The sequence below is a fragment of the Chiloscyllium punctatum genome, chromosome 17, assembly GCF_047496795.1.
Source record: "Chiloscyllium punctatum isolate Juve2018m chromosome 17, sChiPun1.3, whole genome shotgun sequence".
In the NCBI taxonomy this organism is placed as follows: Eukaryota; Metazoa; Chordata; class Chondrichthyes; order Orectolobiformes; family Hemiscylliidae; genus Chiloscyllium; species Chiloscyllium punctatum.
In genome coordinates, this window is record NC_092755.1 from 78,360,902 (window position 1) to 78,387,102 (window position 26,201).

Consider the following 26,201-nt stretch of genomic DNA (forward strand, 5'->3'; position numbering starts at 1 on the left):
CAAGGATTTGATCACAAAATCTAGGCTAGCCTTCCATTCCCCCAGAAGACATGCTGAGCTGCCAGTGGTTGTGTCATGGAGTTGATTGAAGGAGTTGCTCTGACTATGGTTTAATCATGTTCTTCAAAGGAACTGCTGAGAGAAACAGCGAACTGTTCTAAAGCAGGCTTCACATTCTCAAAAGACCCAAACTCATAAATGTAAGTCCCGTTTTGTCTTTTCTGGGACAAAGCTGCCAATTTGTGTAAAGCCAGATTCCACAAACAGCAATGAGGTTAAGGATTAAACTGGTTTTGACAGTAATGGCCAAGGGCTGTATGTTTCCGAGTAACAGGCAGAACTCCTTTGTATTGTCAATGCCATAGACCCCTTTTCATTAACCCCAACAGGAATGAGGGCCTTAGTTTAACACCTCATTGAAATGATAGCATCAACAACAACCCAGCAGTACATATGGTTAAAATATACCAGGATACAACTGTTTAATGCTTATGTTACGTGGCTAATACACCAAGATTTCACTCTGAAAACCAAAACAGTTCATTAATATCTTTACCCAGTCTGGCTCAATTCCAAATTAACACCAACATGGTTGTCTCTTAACTATCAAGTGGCTTGGATATATTACGGCTTTCCAGCAGCACTCACATCCTGAGTATGAAGTTAACAATGTATGTTCATTTTGTCACTGAAGACCACTGAAGTGTAGTTCCAGTTTAAAGGTATTCATTAGAAATCAGTGATCATAACGATTGAAATTTGCATTCAGTTTAATGGAGAAACTAACTGAATTAGGTTTATTGTCACATGCATCACATGAGTGCAGTGATAAGTTTATACAGTGCTATCTTAGGTAGAAAGGTACCTAGGTACAGATTCTTGAAAAAAAATAAATAAAAGGTCCGGCATTACAGACCTTCACAAAGTACAAAGTACAAAATCATAATAATAAATCTAAAAAATAAAGGAAAAGGAAGTTCAGAATAAGAGTCCTTCCATGATAGTAAAATTTAGAAAAAGGGAATTTAAAATAGGAAACATACCTCCTCTGCCCAAGGGAGGAGGGAGCTAGAAAGCAGAAAACTACAAAGCAGTTGGCCTAATCTGGCAGGAAAAATGCTGAGATCCATTGTTAAGGAGGGTATAGCAGGAAGGGGGTTTGTTTAGATCAGTTGGCTGAATAGCCAGTTTGTGATGCCACAGTGTAGGTTCAATTCCTGCTGAGGTCACTATGAAGGACTCTCCTTCTTAACCTCGATCCTCACCTGAGGTGTGGTGACCCTCAAGTTAAATCACCAGCAGTCATCTCTCTTTCTAATGAGAAAGCAACCCCTTGGCCTGGTATCTTTTATAACGTTTTATCATTTACAGCAGGACACTTGGACAATCACAGTGCAATCAGGAAGTTTTGACCAATTGATTGAGACAGTTGAGGACTTAACAAGGATAAGGAGGAACCTAAATTTGGTGTCGTTGGATTTCCAGAGACACTCATCAAGGACCAGAGTGTAGCTGGGGTTAAGATTATAGCATGTATACAGGATGAGAAGAGTATGTATAAATAGGTCATTTTCAGCTTGACAAAACTAATAAATGGACAGCTACATGAATCAGTGCTGGAGTCTCAAGTATTACCAATCACTAGCAATTATTTGGATGAAGCGACTAAATGAATGGTTACTAACTTTGTTGACACAAAGATAAAGTAAGTTGTAGAGAAGGCATGAATCCACAAATGAATATGGACAGGTTAACTAGGCAATTTTTTTTCCAGCTGGAGTTATAATGTGGGTAGTGTACCTTGTTCACTCTGGCATGAAAAATAAAAATGCAATATATTATGTAAATAGAGATTAAAGAACATTGCCAATTTGATGCACATGATACTTCAGACACCTACATGCTGGTTCAGAAAACAAATGGAAAATCAGAATAAGGAACTTCTCCCAAAATTGTATAGGACATTACATTTATTTCTGACCACATCTGGAGTATTGTCTATGGCTAGGTCATAATTGCATTAGAAACAACTCAAAAGAGGTTCACTCCACTGATTCCTGAGATTAGCTTACAAGGAAAACTTTGATAACTTGGATCTGTATTCATTTTTGTTCAGGAGAATATGAGATCCTGACAGGACTTTACCAAGATAGATGTTGAAAAGATAGTTGCTGTCTGGAGAGAAGCTGGAACAAGGGAACATGGTTTAAAATGAATCCCTTGTTTACGACAGAGATGAGGCTTTTATCTCATGGTCGGGAGTCTGTGGAAGCCTCTTCCCCAGAGAGTGGTCCTTGAACATTTTTATAGAGATTCCTACCTTTTTGATTCTCTTTTTGGTTACCAGGTTCAGCAAGGAAGTGAAGCCATGATCTTAACAAAATTGTGAAGCAGGCACAAGGGGCCAATGGCCAACTCCTCTTAATTTATTTGCTTTCTTCTTAATTGCTTCAAATAAAATTGCAATATCAGGTGCTAGAAGTAGCATATATCCATTGAATTAACTTGAAGCATCCACCATATCTGTGTAATTCACTAGCAGTTTCAAATTCATTGTAAAACAATCAGCACAACTAATTCCAGTGGTTGATTAATGCTATTTGGAAGCTGAAACTTATTTTACAACACATAGAATAAACTGCGCCACAATTTATTGAAAGTTATATTTTAAAAAGATTCTAAATTGTAGCACATATTTGAGTTGAAAACACTAATCTCAAAGACTTTCATCACCAATCACTTTTGATTTAGGCCCATTCTCATCTGGAAAGTGAATCCATCGCCCATTGTTGCAAGCTGCAAAACCAAAATGTTATAATTAGTTTGGATAAACTGGGGGATATTCTCCTGGATATAAAAGGGGTGACTTGATAAAAGCTGAACAAGATCATGACAGATTCAGTTTAAGATTTAAAAAAGCTTCCCATCAGCTGGTAGTATGAAGATCAGGACACATTTAATGTTTGACCAAGCAATTGGGATGGGCATGAAATGTTGGAAAATTGTTTTGACACACAGAACATGGTAACGGTCTAAAGTTTGTACCTGTGAAGTTGGTGGCAGCAGAGAAGATAAATAATTTTAAAAGAAAATTGGATGGGTACTTGAGAGAACTAGATAAGTAAAGCCACAAAGATAGAATGGAACTAACTGGATCGCTTTACACAGAACCAACATGGACTCAATGGGCTAAAACATTAAATGTGCCCTGGATCTTCATACTACCAGCTAATCAGAAGCTGTTTTTTTTTAACCTTAAACTGAATCTGTCACCCGTTTTGCACGATTTTGAAGACAGACATTTTGATCGGGAAAGTGTGTGTAAACCTTTACTGGCATTGAACAGCCATTTTATGTTGGAGAAATACAAGGAGGCCACTCAGCCCACTGAGGCTGCTCTGACCATGAGGGTGGTGGAACCAGAGAAGATCTGATAATCCTCAACCCCACTTTTTTGCCTTTTCCCTATAACCTTTGATTCCCTTACTGATCTAACCTCTGCGGTCAAGATTTCCACAGATTGATTTCCCTTCCTAGAATCTCTCACAAGTGGAAATTGTCTCTTCACGTCTACTTTGTCAAGCATCCTAAGAACCTTATGCAGTTCAATAAAGTCTTCTCTCATTCTTCCTAAATTCAATGAGTACAAGCCCAATCTACTTACCCTCTCTTCATAAGACAACCCCTCCATACCCAGAATAAACCATTTGATCCTTTTCTGGCCTGCCCCCAATGCCTCCATTACTAAGATGACCAGAACTGTTCACAGTATTCCAGTTATGTATCATTTCATTCGAGGCATCCATATGTTTATGTTCCATTACATTTGCCTTCCCTATCACCCACTGAACTTGGATGCTAGTTTTCTGGGATTCATACACAAGGCCCCCTAAATTCCTCTGTGTTGCAATTTTCCACCATCTTTCACATAAAAACATAGGAGGAGTCGGCCATTTGGTCTCTCAAGCCTGCTCCACCATTTAAAATGACCAGAACATGTTATAACACTTATTACCCTAATCCTGCCCTCCCTCCATATCCCTTGATCCTTTTAGCCATAAGAGCTATATCTATTTACTTCTTGAAAACACATATTTTGGCCTCAACCACTTTTGGTGATTGTGAATTCCAGAGGTTCACCACTCTCTCTGGGTGAAGACATTTCTCCTCATTTCAGTCCTAAAAGGTTTGCTCCTTATCCTTAAACCATGACCCCTGGCAGTGGATTCTCCCACCATCGGGAACATCCTTCCTTCCTGTTCAGTCCTGTTCGAATTTTATAGATTTCTATGAGATCCCTCCCCATTCTATTAAACTCCAGTGAATACAATCCTAATGGACTCAATCTCTCCTCCTGTGTCAGTCCTGCCAACCCAGGAATCAATGTGATAAACATTTTCTGCACTCCCTCGATAGCAGGCACATCCTTTCTCAGATCAAACCTGCATACAATATTCCAGCTGTGGTGTCACCAATGCCCTATCAAATTGCAGCAAGATGTCCATGTTCCTGTACTCAAATCCTCGCCCTATAAAAGCCAACATACAGTTGGCCTTCCTCACTGCCTGCTGCACCCACACACCTACTTTCATCAACTGGTGCATCAGGAAACTCGGGTCTCATTGAACATTCCCCCCTCTCAATTTACAGCCATTCAAATGATCTGCCTTCCTACTTCTGCTACCAAAGTGGATAGACTTACATTATACTGTATCTACTCCACTAACTCATAAGCATCTTCCTCACAACTCACTCTCCCATCCAGCTGTGTAACCTATAAATTTTGAGGTATTACATTTAGTTCCCTCATTTACATCATTAACATGATCCCTGAAGTACTTCAATAGTCACTGCCTGCCATTCAGACACAGACCCATTAACTCCTCTTTATCTCCTGTCTGCTAACTAATTATCTATCCATTTAGGGAGAGGCTGAACAGGTTGGGGCTGTTTTCCCTGGAGCGTCGGAGGCTGAGAGGTGACCTTATAGAGATTTATAAAATCAAGTGGGGCATGGATAGGATAAATAGACAAAGTCTTTTCCCTGGGGTCGGGGAGTCCAGAACTAAAGGGCATAGGTTTAGGGTGAGAGGAGATATAAAAGAGACCTAAGGGGCAACTTTTTCACACAGAGGGTGGTACGTGTGTGGAACAAGCTGCCAGAGGAAGTGGTGGAGACTGGTACAATTGCAACATTTAAGAGGCATCTGGATGGGTATATGAATAGGAAGGGTTTGGAGGGATGTGGGCCAAGTACTGGCAGGTGGGACTAGATTGGGTTGGGATATCTGGTCGGCATGGACGGGTTGGACCGAAGGGTTTGTTTCCATGCTGTACATTTCTATGACTTTATGACTATCTCAATTCAACCCATGCAGTTTCATTTTACACATTAATCTTTCATGGGACTTTGTTGAAAGCCTTCTGCAAGGCAAACTTAACCACGTCCACCAGTTCTCCTTTGAAGAATTCCAGTAGATTGGTCAGGGCATGATTTCCCTTTTGTAAACCCAAGCTGACTGTGTCTGATTCTACCACTGTTTTTCAAGTGTTCTGTTAAAAAATCCTTGATAATGATCTCTAGAATCTTCCTGACTACCAACATCAGACTGGTCTATAATTCCCTAAATCTCTCTCTACCTTGTTTTTTAATACTGGGGATACAGTAGCTTCCCTCCAATTTGTAGGAACTGTTCCAGAATCTAAAGAATCTTGGAAGGTGACCACCAGTGCATCCACCATTTCTACGGCCATATGGATTAAATACTCTGGGATGTAGATTATCAGGCCCTTGGATTTATCAGCCTTCACTCCCATTAATTTCTCCAACACCATTTCTCTACTAATACAGACTGGCTCCAGTTCCTCACTCTCTCTAAACCCCGTGTTCCCGTCATTTCTGGGACGTTATTCCTGTCCTCCTGTGTGAAGACAGAAGCAAAGTATCAATTCAGTTCATTAGCCCTGTCTTTGCTCCCCAGTATAAATTCTCCCGTTTCAGACTGTAAGAGAGCGACATTAGCTTTTACCAATATCTTTTCTCTTGACATACTGACAGAAACGTTTACAGACAGTTCTGTTCCCTGTAAACTTACTCCCATTCTCCATTTTCCCCTTCCCAGTCAATCCCTTGGTCATCCTTTGCTGATTTCTTAACTGTTCACAATTCTCATGTCTGTTATTTCTTGCCAATTTGAAAGCCTCGTTTTTTGCATCAAGTATTATCTTTAACTTCCCACGTAAGCCATAGTTTGGCCACAGTTCTCTTTACACTCTTACAATAGAAAGGAATAAATAATTTTGGTTGTTAATCCATTCTCTCTTTGAACCTTTGCCATTAGCCATCCCTGTCTTTTCTTTCAGTAACATTTCCCAATCCATCAGGGTCAACTCATGCCTCATATCACCACAGTTTCCCTTATAAAGATTCAGGATCTTGGTCTCCAAATCAATTCATTCTCCACCTGATGAAGAATTCTATCATTCTCTATTTAAATAATATTCATGTTTTCTATTCTTCCTGCCAAAGTACAGAACCTTACATTTTACAACATTCTATTCCACCTGTCAAGTGTTTGCACACAGTTTTACCCTGTCCATCTGCCTCGACAGATTCTGTCACCCTCGCTGTTGTCTCACTCATTTTTAACTGACTGCAATGTTGCTGGCTGTCAATTCTTCCTTTCTAATTCACAGTCATACAGCATAGAAACAGACCCTTCGGTCCAACTCGTCCGTGCTGACCAGATATCCTAAACTGTTCTCATTCCAGTTGCCAGCATTTGGCTGACATCCCTCTGAATCCTTCCTATTCATATACCCATCCAGATGCCTTTTACATGTTGTAATTGTACCAGCCTCCACAACTTCCTCTGGCAACTCGTTCCATACATGCACCACCCTCTGTGTGAAAAAGTTGCCCCTTAGGTCCCCTCTCACCTTAAATCTATGCCTTCTAGTTCTGGACTCCCCGACCCCAAGGAAAAGACCTCATCTATTCACCATAGCTATGCCCCTCATGATTTTATAAACCTCTATAAGGTCACCCCTCAACCTCTGACGCTCCAGGGAAAACAGCCCCAGCCTGTTCAGCCTCTCCCTGTAGCTCAGATCCTCCAACCCTGGCAACATCCTTGTAAATCTTTTCTGAACCCTTTCAAGTTTCACAAGTTTCAGGAAAACTAGAATTGCATGTAATATTCCAAAAGTGGACTAACTAATGTCCTGTACAGCCACAACATGACCTCCCAACTCCTGCACTCAACACTCTGACCAATAAAGGTAAGCATATCTCCCCATTTGCCACATTTTGAATTCCTCTATCTGATTTCTTAACATTCTCTATTTTAATGAAGTTGTCGAGTTTATATTGTTCTTATTCTTGATAATCAGTGCCCTCTTCATGGTCTCTGCACTCTTCCTAAGTAGAAACCTATTGGAACAATTGGACCTAATCGCAATCAAACAGTATTGTTTATAGAAAGAGAAACTGCTAGAGAAACTCAGCAGGTCTGGCAGCATCTGTGGAGACAGAAACAGAGTTGTCCTGTTTTTCTCTACACAGATGTTAGATGACCCAGTGACCTTCTATGGGAGTTGGTTGGACAGTTTGTTTGTGATGCAGAGTGACACCAACGGTGTGGATGCATTTCCTGTACTGGCTGAGGTTACTATGAAGGACTCTCCTCCTCACTTGAGGCACGGTGACCCTCAGGTTAAAACACTAGCAGTCAGCTCTCTATTAATGAGACAGCAGCCGCGTGGTCTGGTAGGACAATGACAACTTTATCCTTCACTGAGTTTCACTAGCACTTTTAGTTTTTCTTTCAGATCTCCAGCATCTGCAGTTCTTTGATATTTTAAAATATTTTTACAGCTTTAACATTAATTTCTTGCTAACTTAAGATCCAATTTTTACATGTTTTACCAATGTATCATAATGTTAGAAAATATGGTGATGAAATCCCCAAAGAAAACCTAACTTGAAGCGATCTAAGGAAAGGTGGTGTCGGTCTGGAAAGTGCTGCCTGGGAGGGTGGAAGAGGTCAGTTGTCTCATATCCTCTAAAAAACTACCTGAATGATCACTCAGCATGTCCTAACATTCAGGGCTGTGGACCAAGTGCTGGCAAATGGGATCAGGTTGAATGTCAGGTGTTTCTGACATGTTGGTGCAGACTCGATGGGCCAAAGGGCCTCTTTTGCACTGCATGGTTCCATGATTCCCTAAAACCTTAAACATGAGGTTACCACTGTTGTTGATGTATCTCTTTGGATACTGAAGCACAATCATTATTGGATATGGAAGACAGGAAGACAGTTAACGATCCGCATCCATGAACACCAACTAGCCACAAAACGACATGACCAACTATCCTTAGTAGCCACACACACAGATGACAAGCAACATGAGTTTGACTGGGACAACACTACTATTATAGGACAAGCCAAACCGAGAACAGCCAGGGAATTCCTAGAGGCATGGCACTCATCCACAGATTCAATCAATAAGCACATCGACCTGGACCCAATATACCGACCACTGCAGCGGACAGCTGGAACTGACAACCGGAAGCGACAGAGACAGGCCACTATAAATGCCGGAGGAAACAGCACAGAAGCGCTTCACAGGAGGTTCCCAAGCACTGAGGATGTCACCTAGACAGGGGACGAAATGTTTGCAAGACAAATTCCCAGCTCGGCAAACAGAACCACATTGGAATTGTCCCCCAGCATTCACAGGCTTTTCGGGGAAGAGTTTAAGATTTCCACTTCTCTCTGTGAGAAATGCTTTCTGATTTCTCCTCCAATAAATAACATTAAATTTAAGATCTGCTCCTTGTTTGGGATTCTCCCAACAGAGGAAATTGCTTTACAGTATCGACTCTATTGAATCTCTGACCACTTAAAAGCATTTCAACAAGATAATCTGAAGTTAAAATAGACCTCCTTAATCTTCTAAAGTAAAGGGAACACAAGTCTAATCTGCGTAAACTATCATCATTATGTAACCTCTTTAGCCCCATTCTGATTCAGGTGAATTTGCACTTCCATCCATCTCAGGCCAAGATATCTTTCACCAAAACAATTTTTAGTTAAACTACAAAACTGGTTGTGTCTCCTCTCCTTCAAGAGATGCTCGATGCTAAGACTTGCTAGTTTCCGAGAGCCATGAACTAAACTGGGTGAACAAAAGCCTTGAATAAAGCTTCCTTGATCCTTTATTCTACATCACAGCTGTAGAGTAGGTTAGTAAAAGCAACCTGCTAGCCAGTTGACAGAACAGAACTTCAACTTGTCCCTTTACTCAACAGAAACATTTATTCAGTGCTACTTTGGAATAAAAAGGCAAGGAGATTCCCAGCAGCAGGTACATATATGATTAGATTAGATTACATAGTTTTCCCTTTGGCCCAACAAGTCCACATTGACCCTTCGAAGAGTAATCCACCCAGACCCATTCCCCCTAACTAATGCACCTAACACTACAGGCAATTTAGCATGGCCAGTTCACCCTGACCTGCACATCTTTGGACTGTGGGAGGAAACCGGAGCACCCGGAGGAAACCCACGCAGACACGGGGAGAATGTGCAAACTCCACACAGACAGTCACCTGAGGCTGGAATCGAACCAGGGACCCTGGCACTGTGAGGCAGCAATGCTAACCACTGAGCCACCACGCCGCCCCAAAGGAAAGCTGCTCAATGAAATATCGAGCAACAGCAGAGGATGGTTTCAATCCACTGGCCTCTGGGTGATGGGTCCAGCACATCCCCACTGCGCCACTCAGCTGACAAAGGATAGGAGAAGGAATGCTTTTTTGGGAAAGCTTTTAACTGACATCACTCAAAATTTCCCAAGATGATCTCCACAGGGAGTACTACTATAAAACTGCAAAAGTTAAAACAAGGAAAAAAACTCAGCTCACTGAAACCACTTTCTGTTGTGCAATGAGTGATCATCAAAATCTCACTCAAAATGACCTTCAGAAAAGTTCAAGCCAGGAGCGTTTTTTTTACCTTATTTATTTCTTTATGTCTCTCTCTGCTAACAATTTCTTCCAGAACTTCGCCATCACCTTTAATCATCCTACAAAGTGATTTAAAATACAAGTTAACACACTTGCTTAATTTTTAGACTTTATATTTATCCAGAAGCAATAAAAGCAGCGTTATTACCCCGTTTAAAGAAAAATCTTCACTCTAACACATGGAGACCTGTTTATCAAGGCTTGCAACAGAGGAACATGGGTTTCCATTACCAAGCAAGCTTAATCCTATTTGCTATCTGACCAGGACAGGAAAGCCCGACAGTAAGACTAATACCTCCCTCCCTGATCTGTTTATGGGTTAGCTATGGCTTAGCTGACAGCACTCGTGTCTCTAAATTACAAGGTTTTAGATTGAATCCCATTCCCAGATTTGAGCTCCAATATCCATTCAGACCCATCAATGCAGTACTGAAGGAATGCCACACCATCAGAGTGGATTCAGTAAAGAGAGGTGCCAACTCTTTACTTGAGTAAACACATAAAGATTCCTTAGCAATATTTCAAAGAAACAGGGAGAATTACTGACCAATACAATGTATCTGGTCATTATCATATCTTGCTGCATATAATTAGCTCGCGTGTTTCCTACATTATACCAGTAACTACATTTCAAAGTGTTTCTTTGGTTAGACTCTAAAATTAAACGGATGCCGGCCATTCAACAGACTCTCAGCTGAACTGAGATTCCTCATGTCCACTTTCCTGATCCTTCCCCATAACCCTTGATTCTCAAAGTTTGGGAGAAGATTTGTAGCTCAGGTGCTCGTTGTTGTGGTTCTGTTCGCCGAGCTGGGAATTTGTGTCGCAGACGTTTCGTCCCCTGTCTAGGTGACATCCTCAGTTCTTGGGAGACTCCTGTGAAGCGCTTCTGTGCTGTTTCCTCCAGCATTTATAGTGGTTTGAATCTGCCGCTTCCGGTTGTCAGTTCCAGCTGTCCACTGTAGTGGCCGGTATATTGGGTCCAGGTCGATGTGTTTGTTGATCCACAGACTCTATCAACAAACACATCGACGTGGACCCAATATACCGGCCACTGCAGCGGACAGCTCAAACTGACAACCGGAAGCGGCAGAGACAAACCACTATAAATGCCGGAGGAAACAGCACAGAAGCACTTCACAGGAGGCTCCCAAGCACTGAGGATGTCACCTAGACAGGGGACGAAACGTTTGCAACACAAATTCCCAGCTCAGCGAACAGAACCACAACAACCCTTGATTCTCCGACTGATTAAGAATCTGTCTCAGCCTCAAAGACTCTGTCCCCACAGACTCTCAGCCCTTCTGATCCCAGACTGAAATTGGTGCCCCTTTATTCTGAGACGGTGCCCTCTGTCCTAGACCCTTCCATGAGGAGAAGCATCCTCTCAGCGTTGACCCTGTCAAGCCCCTTAACAACCCGATACCTTTCAGTGTGATCACCTCTCATTCTTCTCAACTCCCAGCCTGTTTAGCCTTTCCACAGAAGATAATCCCTCCAGGCCCGGGATCATCCCAGTGAACCTTCTCTGAGCTGTATCCAATAAAGTTATATCTTTTCCTAAACAGAAGACCAAAACTGCTCCCAGTGCTCCCGATGTGGTCTCCCCAGCACACTGTCCAGTTGCAGTAAGACTTCTCTACTCTTATACTCTGACCCCCTTGAAGTAAGGCCCAACATTCCATAGCCCTTCCTGATTACCTGCTGCCCCTGGGTGATAGCTTCCTGTATTCAGTGTACAAGTCTCCCACCCCTCCCAAGTCCCTTTGAGCTGCAGTTTTTCTCTGTTTAAATAATATTCTGTTCTTTTGTTCTCCCTTCCATAACGAGGAACTTCACATTTTCCCACATTATACTCCATTTCACAGTTTTCTTTTGCTCCCTTATTTAACCTATTGATATCTCTCTGTAAACTATTTGTAACCCTCTCACAACTTGCCTTTCCACCTATTTTTGCGTCATATGCAAATGGGGTTTCAGTACATTCACTTCCTTCCTCTAAGTCAGATGCTGTTGGTTGTAAAATGCTTTGAGATCTCTGGTAGTTATGAAAGTATAAACACAGGTCTTCATTTTGATCAGATCAGCCACGATCTTACTGAAATACAGAGCAGGTTCGAGGGACTGAATGGTCTATTTCAGTTCTTATTTGTGATGTTCCAACACACTCTATTCTGATCATCAGCAACATTTCAAATTGCTCAGATGAACACAATACGACAAAGACTTTGAATTAAACCACTATATTCGGAAGGTTTACCCTACGTCACCTTCTCTGTTGCAGAACTATTGTACTGATGCCAACACATGAGCAACTCCTTGGTGGGAGTACCTCATACAGCATTGAGGTTTGAAACTCAGCACTGCCTCAGTCTGGGCCAGTGGGGACTGTAGCTCCAATTTGGAATGACAGGTTAAAATGCAGTCGGTGCGAACGACTGTCAGACTGTCCCTGTCACCTTCACTGGATGAGTTATGACGGAATGTAAATTCCTCTTACCATTCAGAACTAACTCCTCTCTTGGCTGGTGTGAAGACGGTCATGATCAGGGAAGTTGTGAATTCCTTTATCTCACACTGTTCTCCCAGGGAAATGCATGCAACACAAGCCCCACTCTTTGACATTCTTTCTGAGACATGCATATCTAGAAGCAGCAGATAAATCCCAGAACACACTGAAAAGTAGAACACTTTGGAGTGAAGTTCAATCCTTCTATTAGAACTCACTGCAGTCAGTGTGTGATAAACAGTGCCACCAACTGAAACCAGTTATTACAGATCTCAACTTGACTGTTTTCTTTGGATTGGATTATCTCTGCAAGATATGGGGTTACGGTTCAATTATTTCCTTATCAATCATAAAAGAAACATTTTCTCCAATGTATTTTCCATTCAACTTCTTAAAAATAAATACACAAAAAGTGTTGTTCAGTTGTTTTAAAATTACAGATCTTTTGAGGGGCAGATCTGCTGTGAAATCATTAGCATCCAGGTGCTGCCAGCTGTGATTCCCTACCATGACCTGCAGGTTACACCAGGATCCACCTCATCAAGGATCTTTGAAAGGAAGTGAAATTCCATAATGTCACAGGTAACTGACATCACTTCCATGTAGTTTTTACTGAGAGCTGTTTGATAATCTGCAAAGCTTCAAAGTAAAATGTGATCACATTAGTTTAATCCACTGACCTTACCTTGACCTGCTCCGAGTTAATCCACTAACTTTACCTCGACCTGTTCCGGGTTAATCCATTAACTTTACCTCGACCTGTTCAGAGTTAACCAATTAACTTTACCTTGACCTGCCAGTCTCTGGATCCACAACCCACCGAATGACACTTTGCCTGGCTTCCCACTCCTCCTTTGTCATTGGTCGCATGGCCTGAATTCGAGTTTTCTGTTCATCTGTAACAACTAAAAGGGACATTAGTTCGAGCGAGGTACATGTGTGTGCTACAGCAAGGTAAACACATGTTATAACATTTGCTGTCCTTTTCATTTGCACCGTTTTAAAGGAAAATTGAAAAGTGGTGACCCAGAATAGTTGCCATTTCTCTCCGTGGGGAAAGATGTTGGTAAATTTGTGACTGAAGAGGGATAGCAGTTGAAGGGAAGGTTTTGGATAATTCTAAACACAAAGAGAAAGGTTGCTAATCACTAGAAATTTAAAAATTCCTGTGGTGCAGGGTCTTTTATTCATTTTATTAATTTTGAAATGTTGACACTGCTATCTGGGCTCAGCATTTATTGCCTGTCCCTAGTTGCCCCTTGAGAAGGTGGGGGTGAGCTGCCTTCTTGACCCGCTGCAGTCCATGTGCTGTGGGTAGACCCACAATGCCCTGAGGGAGGGAATTCTAGGATTCTGACCCCGTGACAGTGAAGGAATGGTGATATATTTCCAAATCGGGATGGGGAAGGGCTGTGGGGTGGTGTCCTGAGCCGGTCAGACGCTTACTCAGTTACTCCATGGTGGTGCGGGATTGGAATCACAGAGGTCCTGAAGGGATGAGGTACAGAACTTTCCTAAAAGATAAGTGAGAAGCAGTTGGGTCTCTCTAACAAACTCAAGGATTTTCAATTGAGATTTACTACAAACCTGAAATCAATTGAGACAGTAGGTTCAGCCCTCTGACACTCAGGACTGTTGACCCTCGGGGCACAGTCATCATTTAGTTTTTCCTACTGACCTCACACTGCCTGCTTCCACCCAGAGAAGACTCAATATTCACCTTGACTATCTCTTGGACCGAACAGGGAACTTTCCAGCCACTTTATAACTCACTGCTCTCCATCTTACTTAGTCTATACCTCCCTCAGATTTCCAAGCCCTCTCTTGTTTTGCCCCCATTGTCACATAGATCATGGTGTTTCTCTCTGTCCCACATTCTGTGTGAACAGCATCCCCCCCAACCACCACCATCCTCCCCACTGTTGTACAGATCTTCCTCCCTGGAATGAAAGCAGCCTCTCTACACACATGACTGCAATTGGAAGTTGTTACTATCATTTAGTTTTGGATTTATAATAAAACTGGAATCCAACAGTTTGACTTGGTCAGGCCCAAGCTCCATCTGAGTCACAGCTCGTATGTGTAGAAACACTTGCTGTGAAAAACAAATTCACCTTGACCACACGTGCTGTGTTTTAACTCTGTTAAACAAACACGAACAGACGCTACAGAGTCCCGTGATGATACAGCACTACCTTTTTCAGTATGTTCTGCTTTCAAACACTCAGTCACTGCCTCACTTGAAATCCTGCCTTCACCGGGAGGTTCCTGCGATGGCTTCACTGTCAACACTTTTCTTTTCTCCTTTTCCCTTTTCTTCTTTCTTTTCCTGTCTTTATCTTTTTTCCTTTTTGAACGGTGACTCCTTTTTTTATGCTTTCCTTTCCCTGAAGACGAAGAGGAGGATAATGTTGAAGATGACGAATGGCATTTTGGTTTGATTGGATTTTCAGGTGTGGTTAGCTCAGCCGTGCTGAGTCCCCGAGCTGAGCTTCGGGAACGTTTGTGAGACACAGCGGGGCTCCTGCTGCTTCGCTTCCTTTTCTTCTTTTCTTCCTTTTTCTTAACTTTACTTCTCGATCCACGTTCACTCCTAGTTCGCAAATCTTCTCTCGAACGACTGCGACCCATTGTCGTTTGTTCCAAAGATTATATCAAACATCTAAAAGTAAGATGTTGTAGTATCAGTCACCACCTCCTTTATAAAACACAACCAGATATCCAAATACTGCACTGTGTAATGCCAACTGCATTCCAGTGAAATAACGACCATATTCTTAAATAATGACCATATTTTTCTGAAACAGCAGTTTATCAATTCTAGGCAGAACAATCTGACTCCAAATGTAATGAATAATTCCTAATGCCCTATTGTTAGTGATACGCTGAGCTGAGAGAGTAGAATAAAAATCAAAAGCAGTGATACTCTGTAAGGTGGTGATTTGATGTTTTCTGATGGAGGGTACAGTATACATGGCCAAATTGGGAGTGTAATTACAATCATGTATGAGTTAAGAGGAGGGCAATCATTCCTTCAGCCTGCTGCATTACTCAGTAAGATAATGGTTGATGTGACTGTGACCGCGACCTGACATTTCCACCCATTATGGGCAATCATCAACTTACGAATCAAAAATCTACCTACCTATCTCTTAAAAATATTTACTGACCATTAGTGAGTTTAGAGAAGATTTGTAGCTCAGGTTGAGGTTCTGGATGTAAGTTTGCTCGTTGAGCTGGAAGGTTCGTTTTCAGACGTTTCGTCACCATACTAGGTAACATCATCAATGAGCCTCTGGTGAAGCACTGGTGATACGGTCAGCTTTTTATTTATGTGTTTAGGTTTCCTTGGGTTTGTGATGCCATTTCCTGTTCATTTTCTCAAATGGGATCCAAGTCACTGTGTTTGTTGATAGAGTTCCTGTTGGAATTCCATGCTTCTAGGAATTCTCATGCGTGTCTCTGTTTGGCTTGTCCTAGGGTGGATGTGTTGTCCCAGTCGAAGTGGTGTCCTTCCTCATCTGTATGTGAGGATACTAGGGAGAGAGGGTCATGTTGTTTTGTGGCTAGTCGGTGTTCATGTATCCTGGTGGCTAGTTTTCTGCCTGTTTGTCCAATGTATCTGCTGATTTCTCAGCAACAAACCCAAACAAGCCGTCACAATGTGTCCAGAAACCCTAGCCACTCTCCCCTACATCAAAGACACCTTGGAAATGACTGCCAGACTACTCAGACCCCTTGGCATCACGGTAGCCCACAAACCCACCAACACACTAAAACAGCAGCTAATGAACTTGAAAGACCCTATACAGACAACAAGCAAAACTAATGTCATTTACAAAATACTGTGCAAGGACTGTAACAAACACTACATTGGACAAACAGGCAGAAAACTAGCCACCAGGACACATGAACACCAACTAGCCACAAAACAACATGACCCTCTCTCACTAGTATTCTTACATACAGATAAGGAAGGACACCACTTTGACTAGGGAGAGAATAGGGCCCCTTAAGGATCAGCAAGGCGGCCTTTGTGTGGAGCCGCAGAAGATGGAGATATACTAAACGAGTATTTTGCATCAGTATTTACTGTGGAAAAGGACATGGAAGATATAGAATGAAGGAAAATAGATGGTGACATCTTAAAAAATGCCCATAATACAGGGGATGAAGTGCTGGTTGTCCTGAATAAATCCCCAGGACCTGATCAGGTGTACCCTAGAACTCTGTGGGAAGCTAGAGAAGTGATTGCTGGGCCTCTTGCTGAGATATTTGTATCATCAATAGGCACAGATGAGTTGCTGCAAGACTGGAGGTTGGCTAACGTGGTGCCTCTGTTTAAGAAGAGTGGTAAGGACAAGCCAGGGAACTATAGACCAGTGAGCCTGACGTCAGTGGTGGGCAAGTTGTTGGAGAGACTCCTGAGGGACAGGATGTACATGTATTTGCTGTGATGGTGGAGGGTTGTTTTTCAGACTGGAGGCCTGTGACCAGTGGAGTGCCACAAGGATCGGTGCTGGGCCCTCTACTTTTTGTCATTTATATAAATGTATTTGATGTGAACATAAGAGTATAGTTAGTAAGTTTGCAGATGACACCAAACTTGGAGGTGTAGTGGACAGCGAAGACGGTTCCCTCAGATTACATCAGGATCTGGACCAGATGGGCCAATGGGCTGAGGAGTAGCAGATGGAGTTTAATTCAGATAAATGCGTGGTGCTCCATTTTGGGAAAACAAATCTTAGCAGGACTTATACACTTAACAGTCATAGAGCCATAGGGATGTACAGCACGGAAACAGACCCTTCGGTCCAACTCATCCATGCCGACCAGAGTTCCTAACCCAATCTAGTCCCACCCCCTGCCAGCACCCGGCCCATATCCCTCCAAACCCTTCCTATTCATGTCCCCATCCAAATGCCTTTTAAATGTTGCAATTGTACCAGCCTCCACCACTTCCTCTGGCAGCTCATTCCAAAAACATATCACCCTCTGCGTGAAAAAGTTGCCCCTTAGGTCTCTTTTATATCTTTCCCCTCTCACCCTAAACCTATGTCCTCTAGTTCTGGACTCCCCGACCCCAGGAAAACGATGTGTCTATTTATCCTATCCATGTCCCTCATGATTTTATAAACCTCCACATGGTCACCCCTCGGCCTCCGACGCTCCGGGGAAAACCTCTCATTCTTCGCACCTGCAACTACAAGCCCTCCTCTTCTCAAAAGGCAAGCCTCCCATCCCAGGTATAAGTCAAGGGAACCTTCTCTCAATCTGTGCAAACAGGTGGGAAGACAAGGGCTGAGACAGAGTGTGCGCAAAGGGGTACATACAGAGGTTAAACAGTGGCCATAATCTTAGCAGGTGGAACATAATGTGGGAAAATGAGAGGTTTTGCACTTTGACAGGAAAAGCAGAAGATTTTGAATGGAGTAAGATTGTGGAAAGCTACTGCTTAGAGGAATTTGTCAGTCCTCATGTGTGGATCAGAAGAAGCTATCATACAGTTCGGCAGTTAATAGGTAAAAGACAATTTTAACATTAGTCTTTCTTCAAAGAGTTTAAAAGTAAGGAGGGCTTGCTAAAATTATATAAGACACAAGTCAATACTATACCACAAAACTACAAACTGTTTGGTGCTAATTTGAAGATAAGATGGCATTGGAGAAGGTTCACTAGATTAATCCCAAGTATCAAGGAATTGTCTTATGTGGAGAAGTTGAGGAAAATGTGCCTATCCTCAGTGGAGTTAAGAAAAATGACATGTTTATAACATATAAGATTTGATTTGATTTGATTTATTGTTCTCATTTACCTAAGTACAGAGAAAACCATTGTTTTGGGAGCTGTACAGGCAGTTCACAGAGTACAAGGACAGACAGATGACAAGGTGCCGAGACTGAGCGATGTATACAAGGTGACAACAGAAATGTGGAGCTTGTTCAAGGAACAGCTACTGCGTGTCCTCGGTAAGTATGTACCTGTCAGGCAGGGAGGAAGGGTTCGAGTGAGGGAGCTGTGCTTTACTCAAGAAGTTAAATCTCTTGTCAAGAGGAAGGTGGCGGCTTATGTTCGGATGTGAAAACTCAGTTAGGGCACTTGATAGTTACAAGTTAGCCAGGAAGGGCCTAAAGAGAGAGCTAAGAAGAGCCAGGAGGGGACATGAGAAGTCTTTGACAGGAAGGATCAAGGAGAACCCTAAAGATATGTCATGAGTAAAAGAATGACTTGGGTAAGATGAGGGCCAGTCAAGGACAGCAGTTGTGCATGGAGTCTGAAGCGATAGAAGAGGCGCTATATGAATACTTTTTGTCAGTATTCACACAGGAAAAAGATAATGTTGTTGGGGAGAATACTGAGACATGGGCTATTAGATTAGATGGGATTGCGGTTCACAAGGAGGTGTTAGCAATTCTGGAAAGTGTGAAAATAGATAAGTCCCCTGGGCTAGATGGAATTTATCCTCAGATCCTCTGGGAAGCCAGGGAGGAGATTGCAGAGCCTTTGGCTTTGATCTTTATGTTGCCATGGTCTACAGGAATGGTGCCAGAAGACTGGAGGATAGCAAATATTGTTCCCTTGTTCAAGAAGGGGAGTAGAGACAACCCTGGAAATTATAGACCAGTGAGCATTACTTCGGTTGTGGGTAAAGTGTTGGAAAAGGTTATAAGAGATAGGATTTATAATCATCTTGAGAGGAATAAGTTGATTAGGGATAGTCAGCACGGTTTTGTGAAAGGTAGGTCGTGCCTCACAAACCCTATTAAGTTCTTTGAGAAGGTGACCAAACAGGTGGATGAGGGTAAAGTGGTTGATGTGGTGTCTGTGGATTTCAGTAAGATGTTTGATAAGGTTCCCCACGGTAGTCTATTGTACAAAATACGGAGGCATGAGATTGAGGGTCATTTAGCAGTTTGGATTAGTAATTGGCGAGCTGAAAAATGACAGAAGGTGGTGGTTGACGGGAAGTGTTCATCCTGGAGTTCAATTACCAGTGGTGTACCGCAAGGATCTGTTTTGGGGCCAGTGCTGTTTGTCATTTTTATAAATGACCTGGATGAGGGCGTAGAAGGGTGAGTTAGTAAATTTGCAGATGACACTAAAGTCGGTGGAGTTGTGGATAGTGACGAAGGGTGTTGCAGGTTACAGAGGGACATAGATAAGCTGCAGAGCTGGGCTGAGAGGTGGCAAATCAAGTTTAATGTGGAAAAGTGTGAGGTGATTCTGTTTGGAAGGAGCAACAGAAATACAGAGTACTGGACTAATGTAAAGATTCTTGGTAGTGTAGATGAACAGAGACATCTCAGTGTTCATGTGCATAGATCCCTGAAAGTTGCCACCCAGGTTGATAGGGTTGTTAAGAAGGCATACAGTGTGTTAGCATTTATTAGTAGAGGGAGTTGAGTTTCGGAACCACAAGGTCATGCTACATCTGTACAAAACTCTGGTGCGGCCGCACCTGGAGTATTGCATGTAGTTCTGGTCACCGCATTATAGGAAGGATGTGGAAGCTTTGGAAAGGGTGCAGAGGAGATTTACTAGGATGTTGCCTGGTATGGAGGGGAGGTCTTACGAGGAAAGACTGAGGGACTTGAGGAAGTTCTTGCTCGAAGTAAGAAGATTGAGAGGTGATTTAATAGACGGAAGTGGGTACTGCAGATGCTGGAGATTAGAGTGGTGCTGAAAAAGCACAGCAGGTCAAGCAGCATCCAAGGAGCAGGAATTTCCTGATGAAGGGCTTTTGCCCGAAAGGTTGATTTCCCTGCTCCTTGGATGCTGCCTGACCTGCTGTGTTTTTCCAGCACCACTCTAAAGGTGACTTAATAGACATACAAGATAATCAGCAGGTTAGATAGGGTGGACAGGGAGAGCCTTTTTCCAAGAATGGTGGCGGGGAGCACGAGGGGGGCATAGTTTTAAATTGAGGGGTGATAGATATAGGACAGAGGTCAGAGGTAGGTTCTTTACTCAGAGAGAAGTTAGGGTGTGCCTTACTTCTGCTTACACTGACTGCAACAGTAGTAGAGTCACCAACTTTAAGGGCATTTAAATGGTAATTGGATAAACATATGGATGGTAATGGAATAGTGTAGGTTAGATGGGCTTCAGATTAGTTCCATAGGTTGGTGCAACATCGAGGGCCAAAGGGCCTGTACTACGCTGGAATGTTCTATGTTATGGCAACACAGGAGGTGTACAGAGCAAGATCACCATTATTTGAAGTTAAAGAGGCCCATCCAGCAGTCTAAAGATTCTTTGGGAGTTTGACTGAGTAGAGTTAGGATGCAGAAAGGTTTTTTTCTCCACCTTTTGGAAGTGTCGAAGACAAGAGGCCATAATTCAGAATAAGAGGTGATCCAGTTAAGAGAGAGCTGAAGAGGAATTTCTTCTCTGGGAGGGAACCTGTGGAATTCTTCACCACAAAGGGCTGTCACAGCTGGGTCATTAAGGATACTCAAGGATGAGATAGACAAATTTTTAATCATGAAGGGAATCGAGAGTTGTGGGAAAAGGCAGGAAAGTGGAGTTGAGAATGATCAGATCAGCCATCATCTCATTGAGTGGTAGTGCAGATTCAATGGGTCAAAAGGTCTACTTCTCTCCTTTGTCTTACAGACTGCTTCTCATGCATTTATAGCCTTTCTTAAAAAAGGTGACCAAAATTGTACATACCATTCCAGTTATGATTTCATCTATGCCCTATTTTTATATCACATACCTTTTGTGATAAATGACAACATTGCATTTGCCTCCTTAATCACTTGTTGTTCCTGCAGGCTAATGTCTTGTGATTCATGTACCGGGATACCCAGATCCCTTTGTACCAGTGAGTTCTGCAATTTCTCTCCATTGAAATAACATGTTTTTTTCTATTCTACAAAACAGACAAGTTTATATTTTCTAACAACGTACTCCATCTGCCAGACCTGGATGTCAGCTGTGGCACATTGTGTAGCACTCTGACCCCAGAATAAGATGTTCTGGCAGTCAGTCTACAGGCTTGTACACATAATCCAGGCTTGACCAAGGGATCACTGCTCTGTTCAATGAGATATTCAACCAAGGGCCACACCTGTCCTCCCATGTGGATATTAAAATTCTTACAATCTTAACTGAAGAACAGATGGGAATTTTCCCGTCTCCTGCCCATTACTTATCCATCAATTGATATCCCCGCAAGGATCTGTTTTGGGGCCACTGCGGTTTGTCATTTTTATAAATGACCTGGATGTGGGCGTAGAAGGATGGGTTAGTAAATTTATGGATGACACTAACGTCGGTGGAGTTGTGGACAGTGCGGAAGAACGTTGCAAGATTAAGAGGGCCATAGATAAGCTGAGAGTTGGGCTGAGAGGTGGCAAATGGAGTTTAATGCAGAAAAGTGTGAGGTGATTCAGTTTGGAACGAGTAACAGGAATACAAAGTACTGGGCTAATGGTAAGATTCTTGGTCGTGTAGATGAGCAGAGAGATCTCTGTGTCCATGTGCATAGATCCCTGAAAGTTGCCACCCAGGTTGATAGGGTTGTTAAAAAAAGCATACAGTGTTAGCTTTTATTGGTAGAGGGATTGAGTTTCGGAACCATCAGGTCATGTTGCAGCTGGACAAAACACAGTTGGAGTTATCGTACAGTTCTGGTCACTGCATTCTTGGAAGGATGTAGAAGCTTTGGAAAGGGTGCAGAGGAGATTTACTCGGATGTTGCCTGGTATGGAGGGAAGGTCTTACGAGGAAAGGCTGAGGGACTTGAGGTTGTTTTTGTTAGAGAGAAGGAGGTTGAGAGGTGACTTAATAGAGACATATAAGATAATCAGAGGGTTAGATAGGGTGGACAGGGAGAGCCTTTTTCCAAGTGTGGTGACGGTGAGCATGAGGGGGCATAGCTTTAAATTGAGGGGTGATAGATATAGGACAGATGTCAGAGGTAGTTTCTTTACTCAGAGAGTAGTAAGGGTATGGAACACACTGCCTGCAACAGTAGTAGACTCACCAACGTTAAGGGCATTTAAATGGTCATTGGATAAACATATGGATGAAAATGGGATAGTGTAGGTTAGATGGGCTTTAGATTAGTTTCACAGATTAGCTCAACATTGAGGGCCAAAGGGCCTGTACTACGCTGTAATGTTATATGTTCACTACAACCGCTATTCGGATCATGATCACATTGTTGTTCTGGCAACTTGCATTTTATAAACCGGCTGCTGTATTTCCCACATTACAACATTTACAACCATCTTCACACAGCACTGAGGGAGTGTCACACTGTCAGAGGGTCAGTGCTGAGGGAGTGTCACACTGTCAGAGGGTCAGTGCTGAGGGAGTGTCACACTGTCAGAGGGTCAGTGCTGAGGGAGTGTCACACTGTCAGAGGGTCAGTACTGAGGGAGTGCCGCACTGTTGGAGGGTCAGTACTGAGGGAGTGTCACACTGTCGGAGGGTCAGTGCTGAGGGAGTGCCGCACTGTCGGAGGGTCAGTACTGAGGGAGCGCCGCACTGTTGGAGGGTCAGTGCTGAGGGAGTGCGGCACTGTCGGAGGGTCAGTACTGAGGGAGTGTCACACTGTCGGAGGGTCAGTGCTGAGGGAGTGCGGCACTGTCGGAGGGTCAGTACTGAGGGAGTGTCACACTGTCGGAGGGTCAGTACTGAGGGAGTGCCACACTGTTGGAGGGTCAGTGCTGAGGGAGTGACGCACTGTCAGAGGGTCAGTGCTGAGGGAGTGCCGCACTGTCGGAGGGTCAGTGCTGAGGGAGCGCCGCACTGTGGGAGGGTCAGTGCTGAGGGAGTGCGGCACTGTCGGAGGGTCAGTACTGAGGGAGCGCCGCACTGTTGGAGGGTCAGTGCTGAGGGAGTGCGGCACTGTCGGAGGGTCAGTGCTGAGGGAGTGCCACACTGTCAGAGGGTCAGTGCTGAGGGAGTGCCGCACTGTCGGAGGGTCAGTGCTGAGGGAGTGCCGCACTGTCGGAGGGTCAGTGCTGAGGGAGTGCCGCACTGTCGGAGGGTCTGCTCCGCACTGCTGAGGGAATTGTTTTATAAAACGGGAGGAGTGGGTGCAGTTCCCGCCTTCCTCCCGTTTTCCCCGAGTCCCCGGTGTATGTTGTGCATTTCCCTAGCGCCAGTTGTTTTTACCTCACTCTCCGTTCTTCTGGTTGTATCCCGCGCCCTCCCACTTCCCCCGAGCATTTCCGGTTCCCGGGCTGTGTGTGTGTGACACTGATTTCTGTTCGTCCGGAAACCGGACCCGCTGCAGAAGGTTCCTCGCTCCCAACATGATGTCAATTTCAACAATTTTCAGAGCTCAGAATGATTGAAAGGTTTTCTTTAAAACAACCAAATAAATAATAATAATGAATAATATCTGCAGGAAGTCCATTCCCCAACTTTGGTTTGACAAATTCCAGGTGAGCTAATCAAATATCACTTGGTCACTGTTTCTAATATTCTTGCAGTGCTGTAATGGGGTGTCTTTCCACCAATTACATAATCATACAAAATATTTGACTTTTTCTTTAATAAGTTACTAAGTTATAAATCCATTAAATAACACAAAATGCCAAAACATTTAAAATAACAACCAATTCCCCATTCCAGCCCAATGGTGCTAGTTGAGAACTCTGGTTGGAATATCTGAAACTGTCAGTCAATCAGTCTCCAGTAAAATCACACAAAAAGCAAGAACATATTTCACATCTTTGTCATTCCATCCCTGAGAGGCAGTGGTTTGCATATTGTTGTTAATTCTGGGTTAAACACTGTTTGGTGTATGCCAAGAGCTCCACTGTGAGGTGGTTCAGTCACATATGTTTTCAAAGACAGTGTGATGAGGGTGCAAGATTTGATGACCTATTTTCACATTCCTTTTCACAGCCAGATCAGCTTTCCAATTCTGCGGAAACATCATATTGGATTCAAAACATTAACTCTGGTTCTCTCTCCACATATATTGCCAGAAATGCTGATTTTCCAGCAGTTTTTGTATTTATTTTGATTTCTCCTAATTTCCTGCAAATCGCATCCTCCAGAGGTCACAGATGAAAGTGACTGTCTCCCAGCTGTCAGTGTCCACCACCTTCATAGCTCTCTTACCATATCCCTAAAACAGGACACGGGGGTGGGTGGTGAAGGAGGTGGTGACCCCATGGCTAGTGGTTACCACTGCTACCTCACTGCACTAAGGACATGGGTTCATTTCCAACCTCAGGTGACTGTGTGGAATTTGCACGTTCTCCCCATGTCTGTGTGGATTTCCTCCCACAGTTCAAAGATGTGCGGGTTAGATGGATTGGCAATGGGAAATGCAGAGTTCCATGTTTTGGATAGCAATGTGGGATGCTGTTCAGAGGTTTGATGTGGACTCAGTGGTCTGAATAGCTGTTTCTACACTGTGGGGATTCTGTGATATCTGTGAGCCAGCACAGATGTCATTGGTTTAGTATTGAGTGTGTGCTGGTAGAAACATCACGATCCAGGACCTTTGAGGATATGTGAAGGTGATGTTGCACTTCCACTAAATACAATAAAAATGTAAACACGATTGGGAGGACTAAAGCGAAGGCAGGGAGTGTATGTATTATTTTCAATAGAACAGATTTATTTTAGTCAATCTATCATGGCATTGTGGATAGGAATAAAAATCCAAACCCCCACTGCTGAAATACCATAACCTATCGCTGTCCATTAGCTCATTAGATGAGGATGGCAGGATTTGCGAACAAGAGATGACAAGAGAAATAAAGAGTTTAGTCAGAAAGGAAAAGGAGACATAAGTAAGGTTTAGGAAACTGAAGATAGAGAATATAAGTAAAGCAGGAAGGAACATAAACAAGGAGTTAGGAGGGCTATAAGGAGCTGTGAAATGTCCATGGCAAACTGAATTAAGGAAAAATCCAAGGCATTTTATACATATATAAGGAGAAACCGGGTAGCTAGGGAAAAGGTAGGTTTGCTAAAGGACAAAGGAGGGAATTTATGCATGGAGCCAGAGGAAGTGGGTGAGGTCTTTAACAAATACAATGCATCAGTATTCACAAAGGAGAAGGACATGATGGATGGTGAGTCGAGAGGAATCCTAGAATATCAAAGGACATGTCTATATATAAAAGGAGGTGGGGTTGGGTGTTTTGAAAAGCATTAAGGTAGGCATATCCTAAGGACCTTATGGGATCTATCCCAGAATACTGAGGGAGGAAATTACTGGGGCCTTGTATGAAATCTTTGTATCCACTCTGGTCAGATTGGAGACTAGCCAAAGTTGTTCCTTTGTTTAAGAGGCACAACAGGGATAATCCAGGAAATTACAGGCCTTACATCAGTGGTAGGGAAATTATTGGAAAAAATTCTTAGGGATAGAATTTACTCGCATTTGGAAAAAATATGGACTTATTACTGATAGGCAGTGTGGCTTTGAGAAGGGACGGTCATGTCTCACAAACTTGATTGAATATTTGAGGAAATGATAAAGATGATTGAGGGCAGGGTGGAGGATGTTGTCTCTATGAACTTTAGCAAGGTCTTTGATAAGTCTCTCTCGTCTACTGATACAGAAGATGAAGTCACATGGTGAGAGTAGCAGTGAAACGGTGTTTTTCTGACTGTAGATGTGACCAATGGTGTTCCACATTGCTGGGACGCCTGTTGTATGTAATACATATTAATGTACAG

The 26,201-nt window shown here is 43.0% G+C and overlaps 1 protein-coding gene across 1 annotated transcript; it reads right to left on the bottom strand.

Annotated features, from left to right (window-relative positions):
* Window positions 1-452: 452 nt before the first annotated feature.
* arl6ip4 (ADP-ribosylation factor-like 6 interacting protein 4) lies at window positions 453-23,744 on the bottom strand. The gene is made up of 5 exons (XM_072587654.1): window positions 23,670-23,744; window positions 14,735-15,201; window positions 13,327-13,444; window positions 10,020-10,089; window positions 453-2,796 (listed from the first exon to the last, which is right to left on the bottom strand). The coding sequence occupies exons 2-5, from the start codon at window positions 15,168-15,170 to the stop codon at window positions 2,737-2,739; spliced, it is 684 nt and encodes a 227-aa protein (XP_072443755.1). The 5' UTR covers window positions 15,171-15,201; window positions 23,670-23,744; the 3' UTR covers window positions 453-2,736.
* Window positions 23,745-26,201: the final 2,457 nt, after the last annotated feature.

What these genes read in the sequence shown, in the direction of transcription:
- arl6ip4 (XM_072587654.1), bottom strand. Translation starts at nt 15,170, where the DNA reads ATGGGTCGCAGTCGTTCGAGAGAAGATTTGCGAACTAGGAGTGAACGT. An exon ending in AGCAGAACATACTGAAAAAG is followed by an intron (nt 13,445 to 14,734) that starts GTAGTGCTGTAT and finishes TGTCCCTTTTAG; the next exon opens with TTGTTACAGATGAACAGAAA. An exon ending in CCAGAGACTGGCAGGTCAAG is followed by an intron (nt 10,090 to 13,326) that starts GTAAAGTTAATT and finishes ATCACTTTGTAG; the next exon opens with GATGATTAAAGGTGATGGCG.